The sequence below is a fragment of the Mucor mucedo genome, assembly GCF_025094135.1.
Source record: "Mucor mucedo strain NRRL 3635 chromosome Unknown EV154scaffold_38, whole genome shotgun sequence".
In the NCBI taxonomy this organism is placed as follows: domain Eukaryota; kingdom Fungi; phylum Mucoromycota; class Mucoromycetes; order Mucorales; family Mucoraceae; genus Mucor; species Mucor mucedo.
In genome coordinates, this window is record NW_026252322.1 from 74,326 (window position 1) to 84,201 (window position 9,876).

Below are 9,876 nucleotides of genomic sequence, written 5' to 3' on the forward strand. Positions count from 1 at the left end.
CACGACAACAACAAATAGTTTCGATGTTTTGGCAGCAAAGTCAGTTACGATTCAACATAATCCAAGAGGGTTATCTCTATCACTCAACGTATTTTTTCAACATTCCTTCTTTCTTCGAGGCTTTGCTCTTTCTCATTACTTGTAGACAGACCACCCGTACGGTGACATCTGCGGAGGGCGTAACGTTTACCAACTACCATTACTGCACAATAACCCATCCACATTTACTCGACGACAATAATCCACGTACCAGTTTTCGAGCCATGTAAAGAATGGATCGCGCGTCCTTTGAAAGGCTTGTTAATGATCTGAGCAACCACCCTGCTTTTGATCTAAGAGCACACAACGCTTTGCCAGTTTACGTACAAGTATCCTGTGCTATATGGCGCTTGGCCAACTGTCATCTTGGATATAGAACTTTTCAGATGGCTTGGGGTGTTTCACATGGAAGTTACATGAATTTTTTTAGACGGTTTTTAACAGCTGTTGAAGATGTTTATGGCGATTTGATCAGCTGGCCCTTGGAAAATGACAGAGTCAATGCTATTCAAAATGGCTTTGAGTGGCCACATGGTAATAGACCTGGAGCTATCCCTCGTTTGCCTAACGTCATAGGTGCCTTGGATGGTAAAAATGTTGTGATCGAAGCTAGAAAGCATCACAAGGAACAGTGGAGAAATAGAAAGGGAAATTTCTCTATGAAATTGACGGCTATCTGCGACGATAGAGGGCGTTTTACGTACGTACGTGTTGGAGATTCAGGTACAAAAAAGCTATTTCGGAACATTTTTAGAGTGTGTGGTCTGATAATTAGATAGGCCGTACTCACGATGCTGCAGCGTTTCGATGGACTGAGGTTTATACTGAATTCTTAAATAATCCAAATAGATATTTTTTATCTAATGTATATATTCTTGCTGGTAAGTGCTTATCTTATTAGTGGATTAAATTTATACTTATCAATGTTTATTGTCACATATGTAGATTCGGCATACCCTCTATGTCCCAACATCATTGTTCCTTACCCAACAACGGAAGTTAGAGGAGAATCTGCCGAAGCTATATCAAAAAGAAAATTCAACAAGGTACACTCTTCGGCCAGAATGACAATTGAGTGAGCATTTGGGAGACTTGCAGCACGTTGGAGATTTATCAGTAAGCATCTTTATATCAGAAAAACAAAGGATATATGTCAAGTGATTACTGCAACATGTATCCTTCATAACTTCTGTATAAATATCAATGATCCTGACTTCCCTCCGGATGAAGTAGATGATGATAATGATGTTGTTCAGGAAAGTGGTAATAGTAATGAAAATGATAGAGAGGGTAACAATGGTGGATATTTAGCTGCAGGACGATCCAGAAGACAGCAATTGAACAGATGGTTTTCACAATAAAGAAAAATATTTACTAACAATTATTTATTGATTATTACGCATTTGATGAGCTAACAAAGCTAATAGTTCACTCATCTGAGCTACTGATCTTCGGTATATGGCATAGCTCTCCCGCATTTCAGCTATCATATTATTAGCATTGGCGTTGTTGCTAGCAATATGCGTCTCCATGTACTCCCTCAACATTCTTTCATGACGGTCAAGCGCCCTATCGTTTACACGATTTTGAACTGCTTCCCAACCTAACTGTTCCGGGGTTAAGTTTACCTGTCGTGGGCGAGGAGGTACCGGTTGGTTAGGTGGTTGGCGAGGTCTAGGTGTTGACTTTTGACGAGGTCTAAGTGTCGGCTCTTGGCGTGGACGAGGTGTTGGTTCTTGCTGGGGGGAGGAGAGGGTGATGGTTGTCGAAATGAAGGTGGTGGTTGGCGATAAAAGGAGGGTGATGGTGGTTGATATGAAGGTGTTGTTTGACGAGGGGGAGACGATTGAGGTGGAACGGTTCTTCTTCTACTAGTGGGAGGTTCTAGTTCCTCGGACATGCAAGGTCGAACATGCTCAAAAGTTGATGATGATGGATGGGAAGAGGAAGAGGAGGGCAAAGGGTTTGCTTCTGCACTGGGAACAGGTACAGGTGGTGGAGCTGTATTATCCGTAAAGCGTCTCGTTTGAGAGGAGTAAATATGGGGTGGTCTAATTGTAGGATAATCCTGAAGTATTTTATCCAACTTGTCATATATCTCATCAGGGGCGAAGCCAGATTCTCCAGTAGTTGATCGTCTGGTGAATTCTTTCTTGTAATTCTCAACAAGACTCTTCCATTTACTCTTGATAGGCTCTAACTTGCGGGGCGGAACATTGGCATGTTGAGCTTTTTCATCATACACTTTTTTCAAATTACGGTAAGCTTCTCCAGTATCGAAGTCGCTTCCGGAACTTTCAAGAGTAGGTAAGTAAATGGCATAGCATTTGATAAGCAACATTGTTTCTGAAGATGACCATGAAGGACCACGTCTTCCTTGAGAACTGGGAGTGTCACCAAATGAAAAAACGCTGAACATTGTTAGGGAAGGTAAATAAAAAAATGAAATTTTATGAGAAAAATAAAAGGAAGAATAAGCGATTGTGGATTTTTATATCTTGAAGCAGTCGGGTCATCTTAGTATTTCAATATCAAATTTTTACGTCATGTCATACATGTTTTTACTTTTTTGTAATTTATACCCCCCCCCCCTAGGGGGGTATAAATTACTAATTTGTAAATTGCCCAACCCCCTCATACATTTTGGCTGGTAAAATGTTTTTTTAAACTTTAAGTTACTATTTTGAGCGAAATACTTTTGCTCCCAAAACGTGAAAAAAGTTTTGCTTGGGAACGGCCTTAGGGCCCTCACAAGCAACAAAATTATTTTTTTAAAGATCCCGATTTAGGACTTTATTATTATTTATTTTTTTTATTTTTTTTTGTGAAAGATTACAATTTTGCCAAATAGATGAATAAAAAATTAAATGGATATATATAGGCGATTAACAATAACATCGAATTTTCTCCAGTGCCAAAATTTTCGAAATATCCCAATAAAGGATTAAAATCCAACGACCCCAGAATCCTTCTATCAGATGAAAAATCAGCCAAATTGGGCTACTGAACTCACCAATGTTTTTGTTTTTTTTTTTTTTTTTTGATAAAAGAGTTGTTTTTGTGATCCTCTTCATTTTTCTTTCCCAATTCTTAAGTATCAAATTTTATTTAACAAAATGCCTTTCCAAAAGTACACTACCATCGTCATATGGGATTCAGCAAGCACCAACGTTTTGATCGAGTTGTTTTCCGATTACGTTGTAAACGTGGGTGTTATTCGCTCACCTGAAGCAAAGCTGAATTTGAACAAGGCAACGGAAGATGCTTTTAATGCCAGTGACGCTATCAACGGTAGAAGGGACTTTGCAGCGATGAATAACAAGTGGATTCGCCTCTGTGATACGTTCAGAACCAGACGAGACGATGCTAATTCTACTGGTAGTGCACCTCTTCAACACTGGGAGTTTCACGATCTGATGGAACAGGCAACATCGAGAATGCAATAAAACTGTAGTGGAGACTTTGTTGTCGGTAAAGTGTAGAAATGTCTGATTCCATAATCATATTCATATCATCATCAAGTCCAAATAAAATTTATTGCGATTCAGCAACTACTGTAACAATTTGAGATAGGTTCATTTTGTCTTCTCTAGAAATAAAAAGTATATCGAAACAATAGAGTCCTTGAAAAATATAACAGATAGGTTAGCATTTTGAGTGAACTTTATATTTTAATCGTTCAAAAAGGGTCATTAAAAAGCAACGTCATGGATTTTGGAACAAGCTTTCTTTTGGAAGTCTGAAGTAACCTTTCACAAAAAAAAAAAAAAATAATAAAGTCCTTAATCGGGATCTTTAAAAAAATAATTTTGTTGCTTGTGAGGGCCCTTAATCAATTATACTTTAACCGTCACGTTTTCTATTGGGGCAAGCGTTTGGCCGTGGACAAGACCAGATGTTTCTGTATGTGTGACTATAATTACAGGACAGTCCAGTTATATTTGGTTTCCTCACTGAGTGTTAAAAAAAGCGGACCCCATCCGGACAATTTATTCGGGTTCTAGAAAATACGTGAATTGTCCAGAAAGTTCTCGAAATTGGAAATACACAATCACAAAAACATATTTTTTCTTGTATATAAAGATGGCTTATACAATACAAGAAGTCTTTCTATTCATAAAATTTATTTGCTTTCCTTATTCTTCTTCTCTACAATTCTGCAAGAACTAATGAAATCGCTCTCAATTGAAAAACAAAACAGTATTAAAAACCTCTTGAAATCGGGTTTTTCGTACTCAAAAATAATGGAACGTGTGCCAGGTGTTAAAAAGTCCACGATTTCGGACTACAAACGAAAGTTTTTCCCTGACATGTCACATTCGGCATCAGGTCGTCATCGCATAGTCAAGGAGACAACTCGAAATGCCATTCGAAAGAAGGTTGTACTCGGTGATCTCAAAACAGGAAAAGAGGTCGAAAAGTATCTCAATGATCTAGGAGTCAAAATCGGATACTCTGCATGTCTAAAACTACTGGAATCGATCGGTTTTGAAGCGGCTGTTAAAAAGAAAAAACCTTTTCTTAGCCACATCAACGGAAACAGAGACTGGATTGGGCTAAAGCACATCGTAGTTGGACCAAAGATGATTGGAAACGTGTAGTTTTCTCTGATGAGACTAAAATAAACATTTGGGGATCCGATGGCGTTAAGTACTGCTGGAAAAGACCGGACGACAAGTTACAGTTTCATCATCTAAATCTTACAGTGAAGCATGGAGGTGGGAATTTAATGATGTGGGGATGTATAACTTACTATGGACCTGGTTATGCTTGCCAGATATTTGATGGCACCATGAAAAAAGATGATTACATTAATATCCTGGAAACAACAATGAAGGACACGCTTGACTGGTACGGTTATGACCCTAAAAAAATATATTTTCAGCAGGACAAGGACCCGAAGCACACTTCTAAGCTAACAAAGCAGTGGTTTAAAGACAACAACTTTAATACGGACTGGACTTATAGCTGGCCACCTCAGAGTCCCGACTTAAATCCAATCGAGCACGTCTGGCACCACCTAAAATTGAAGTTGAGCTCGTATACATCAAAAGCAAAAGGTGTTCATGAACTATGGGAAAAAGTCGAAGAACAGTGGAATATCATTACAAAGGAAGACTGCCAGAGATACATAGATAGCATGCCAGCAAGAATTGAGGCGGTTATTAAAGCCAATGGTGGTCATACAAACTACTAAACTGGTCATTTTATACCCGGATTAATTGTCCGGATGATGTAGTGTAATTTAAATACTTATAAATTTAATCTCAGATTTCACATAATAATAAAAAATATAGTGCGTTACACAGTACAATTGTATCTTTTTAACCATATAACGTTTTTGTCATTTGAATAATTGGGTCTTTAGATATCGTTCTTTTTGTCATTTTTCTAAGAACATCCGGACGATTAATCCACCTACTGTATACTGATTTCCAACGCTAATCTTCTGATAGAAGGCACCAAGAATGAAATGTGACTTTATTTAAAACAGTAAAAAAAGACCAATTACAATTATTTGTTAAGAAATATAAAGGACAATAGGCTAATAGAAAACCTACCAAAAGTGTATTGTTGGTTAATTGAGAAAATGGAATAAAGAAAAAAAGGAAAAAGAAAAATAAGAGAATTATACTTTCACAAGTATTTATAAAGGGGTGAAGTCAGAAAACAACAAAAAGGGGTGTATGAAGTTGATGATGAAAAAGAGTAAAATGTGACGTTTACATCTCAAATAGAACAGTTTTTCTCGAAAGGTGTGATAAATATCGGTCAAGAAATAAAATGAAACTTTTGATAACTTTATTGTTTTTTTATGAATAATAAAAGACAATAAGGATCCGTCTAGTTGAATAGTTAATTTCTGCTTTTATATGAGGTTATTACAGTAGTCGCTCGATTTAAGAGTGTTCGATTTAAGGGTATTTTTTATTTAAGGGTGGATTTTGGAAAAACAGCTTCCGTCCCCCGCATTAACACCAGTAAACCACTATTCTATTTAAGGGTAAGATTCCAATTCTCCAGACCCTTAAATCGAACGATTTGACAGTGTATTTTGACTTTTTTCTAGCTTTTTGATCAAATTTATTTAATGTCCGAATAAAAATAAATATTTCGCAGTAATGATCATATTTCAAGGTTAAAAATGGCTTTGTGACGTCTGTTTAAAATAGTCACGCTTTTCGATTTAAGGGTATTTTCTATTTGAGGGTGAGATTTCCGAAATATTTGGTCACCCTTAAAGCTAGCGACTACTGTAGTAGTCACAATAATGTTTTTCTGAGTCCAGCATCGGACATTCAAAGTATAACCACAATAGAAAACAACTTCTTTCCTCGACATTACTAGTTTAAGAAAAACACGAATTACTACGTTCGTATCTTTGCAAGATATATTATACAAATAGTTTATCCAGAATATTTAGTATATATATTCTTCTATCTAGATTTAATCAATAAACAATTATCTTTTACTTGAATAAATAATCTGTGGCTTAAGCTACTCGGACTCTAATTTATCTCTGTCTGATCAACTTCTAAAGGCCGACTTCTCTAACTTATTTTATGGTGGAGTAGCTGCTCTTTTCCTGCGCCCTATATTTTATTCTGTCAAAACTCTGTGTTTACCTCACTTCGCTCAACCACACTGAATCTCTGTGATTATCTCTATAATGTCTGCTACAATTTCTACTCTTTTAACTCAGCTTCTCGGACAACTTTTGTCTGAACGTCGCCTCACCGACTCTGTGATTTCTCCCGTCTACGATCCTCAGGAGAACATCAGCAACTGGCTTAACCAATATGATCTCAATTGCAAGCGTCTGGCACTTACTGACGACCAAAAACTGACATAAATCGGTAAGTACTTGCCTGCAGAAATTTCCAATCTGATTATCTCGGAGTCTATCTGCTGCTACTTGGGGTTCTCTCAAGGTTGCCCTCATCAACACCTACGGTACTCCACCCAAAAAGTGCAAGCTCTTACTTCGTCGTCGTCGGAAATCTCTTCGCCAGGGCAGCTTACCCTCTCGCCGCTTCTCGGTTATGTTCGAATCCATTGTGTTGGAATTTGACTCTACACATACTCTCGATGCTCCTACGTTACGTATCATCTACCTTCGAGTCATGTCGTCAAAAATCCGTAACATGATTTTGCCGAACATCGCTAACAAGCTTTCTTGGGAATCCATTGCCAAATGAGCAATCGCTATCGAAGAATCTCTGTCTTTGGATGAAACACTATTGGAATCCGCCTTTGCCAATTTGTCAATTTATTCTAGTTCAGCCATTCAACCCACTTCTGTCACAAGCAATACCACCTATGAGAACGTCGATCCAATGGAAATCGATGCTCTTAACACCAGCTCCCACTCTCATTCGTCCTCCCGCTCGGGTAAATTTCAACACAAGAAAACCCGTGAGAAGTCCGATCCGATGCGTCTTTGGGCCTCCGATGGTCAACCTATCTGTGGTATCTGCAAGAAAGTGGGACATCCTACCAAGAAATGCTCTCAAAACCCTGAATCCACCCAATTCAGACAGGTGCATAGTATGTCTGCTGCAAAAACCATCGAATATGCTGCCATCCCTTTGAAATATGATACCATTGGGACTCAACATACAGCCGCTATCCAGAGCATTGACCCAGTCCAGGAATGCAACAATGTCGATCTCAGTAGTGGTTCTTGCTCTACACCTCGGGTCCGTCTGACTATAAAGGCAATTTGGTTTAAGCCCTCGTAGATGCTGGTGCCAGCATTTCAGCTGTTCCTGCTACTATCGCTTCTGGTCTTGGTCTTCAATACGATACGTCAAAAGCTGCCGCTTTTACAACCACCGATAACAAAAACGTTTCCTCTCTCGGTGTTACCTATGTCAAAGCCATGATGGGTAATACTCGGGTATCAGTTGCTTGTCATGTTGTTCCCAACTTGGCACATGAAGTAATTTTTGGTTATCCGGATCTTAAGCGCCACAAGATTCTCATCGACACCAATACTGACGAGATCCGCCTGCCCAAGTCCATTTCAACTTTGTCACCTTCAACACCCGGCGTATGTGCAATGGTCTCATCCCTCCGCTTACCTGGTCACTCACACGCCTACGTTGACTTCTCAGGTCCTCGAATGACATCCGCCTTTATCTCAACTCCTAATGACACTGTCATGAAAAAGAGGCTTTCCGTCGCTGCCGGTGTTGCGAAGTTTAATGCAGATGTTGTTGCTACAGTCAAGTTGGCTAATTTAGATAAGAATTTTAAACATGTCACCCTAAAATAAATCAGCAATCAAAATGTTTTTTTTGATCGATATTGGCGATATCGCTCAAAAAATCGAAAATATCGATATCTCCGATATTTTTGATTTTTTGATCGCTGATCGCAAAGCCAAATTTTCAAATCTCTATAAAAACAACCTATACATAAATAAATAGATGTAGCAATACCATGTTAATAGATAAACGTGATTTTTTAAAGAAAAAAAATGTTTATGGGGATGATAGCCAGGGTAAGAAAAAGACAACTTCAGATTACGTAAGTAAAATGAGAAAAGGGGACATGTGACTGTGGGTTTTAATGATTTTCCAACACTGCTGGTAATACTACTCTTATCGACTTCGAAAGCCCTACCAGTGTTTATTACATATTTTTTGTTAGACCTGTCGACCCCATTCACCAACCCAATAGTAGACACAAGGTCCTTTGCATCAAAGACGACAATTTTTTTTTGCTCTGCCTCATCATGCGCGGGATGGCCATTGAATAAGGGGAAACGTCATGATTCTTTATAAGTTCACCAAAAACGAAGTTCGAGCCTGGAGTACTTTCTTGATATGTAAAGTCAAAAAAGAACAAGCGTTTACACACGTACCAGTTTTCAACAGGCCGAGACATCCAAATTACTTTAAGTGAGCACACATGAATTTAGATTTGCAAAAAAAAAAAAAAAAAAAAAAATAGGAGAGTGCCTTGAATCTGTCATTTAGAGCATTCCCAACCGTGGATTATTTTTTTAATTAAATCTGGCTCAATTTTTAAGGTTTAGATGTGCGTAATTTTTTTACACCCAACCGTGGATTAAAAAAAAGGATTATTTTTAATAAATCCCACATAAGAGCATTCCCAACCGTGGATTATTTTTTTAATTAAATCTGGCTCAATTTTTAAGGTTTAGATGTGCGTAATTTTTTTACACCCAACCGTGGATTAAAAAAAAGGATTATTTTTAATAAATCCCACATAAACGTTTAATTAACCAAAAAAATGATTATATTTTATTATTTTCTGTAACTTGTCTGAATTTTTTTTACATTTATCTTATTTACTACAAACTTATTATTTAAAATGTACAACTGCTCAGAATATTTAGAAGAAGAATTATTGGATGCTATGATGGAAGACGTTTTGTTCGAAGAGTTGAATACTGTCGAAGTAGAAGAGGAAGTACAACCCCAAAAAGGTTCCGTTATGGGACGCGCTTATATCGATCGTGGACACGATACTCTTATGAGAGATTACTTTTCCGAGACTCCGGTCTATTCCGATGAAATGTTCCGTAGAAGATTTCGAATGAAGCGCGACCTCTTCTTGGAAATTGCTGAAGCTATAAAAAACCATGATAGCTATTTTGAACAAAAGGTGGATGCAGCGAACCATTTGGGGTTGTCCACTTTGCAGAAAGTAACAGCTGCGATAAGACAGTTGGCGTATGGATCAGCAGCAGATACAGTTGATGAATACCTTCGTATGGCCGACTCTACAGCCATGGTATGTCTGAAGCGGTTTTGCAAGGCGACTGTCGAGGTATTCGGTGAGGAATACCTCCGTTCACCCAACCAG

General features: G+C 38.1%; 2 protein-coding genes across 2 annotated transcripts; both read left to right on the forward strand.

Moving 5' to 3' along the window:
• Nucleotides 1-3,155: 3,155 nt before the first annotated feature.
• EV154DRAFT_587189 (uncharacterized protein) lies at nucleotides 3,156-3,623 on the forward strand (the record flags this gene model as incomplete). The annotated part of the gene is made up of 1 exon (XM_051606799.1): nucleotides 3,156-3,623. The coding sequence occupies one exon, from the start codon at nucleotides 3,156-3,158 to the stop codon at nucleotides 3,483-3,485; it is 330 nt and encodes a 109-aa protein (XP_051458347.1). The 3' UTR covers nucleotides 3,486-3,623.
• Nucleotides 3,624-6,709: 3,086 nt separating this feature from the next.
• Nucleotides 6,710-8,450, forward strand: EV154DRAFT_587193 (uncharacterized protein; the record flags this gene model as incomplete). The annotated part of the gene is made up of 4 exons (XM_051606800.1): nucleotides 6,710-6,796; nucleotides 6,972-7,179; nucleotides 7,240-7,719; nucleotides 7,782-8,450. The coding sequence occupies 4 exons, from the start codon at nucleotides 6,710-6,712 to the stop codon at nucleotides 8,315-8,317; spliced, it is 1,311 nt and encodes a 436-aa protein (XP_051458348.1). The 3' UTR covers nucleotides 8,318-8,450.
• Nucleotides 8,451-9,876: the final 1,426 nt, after the last annotated feature.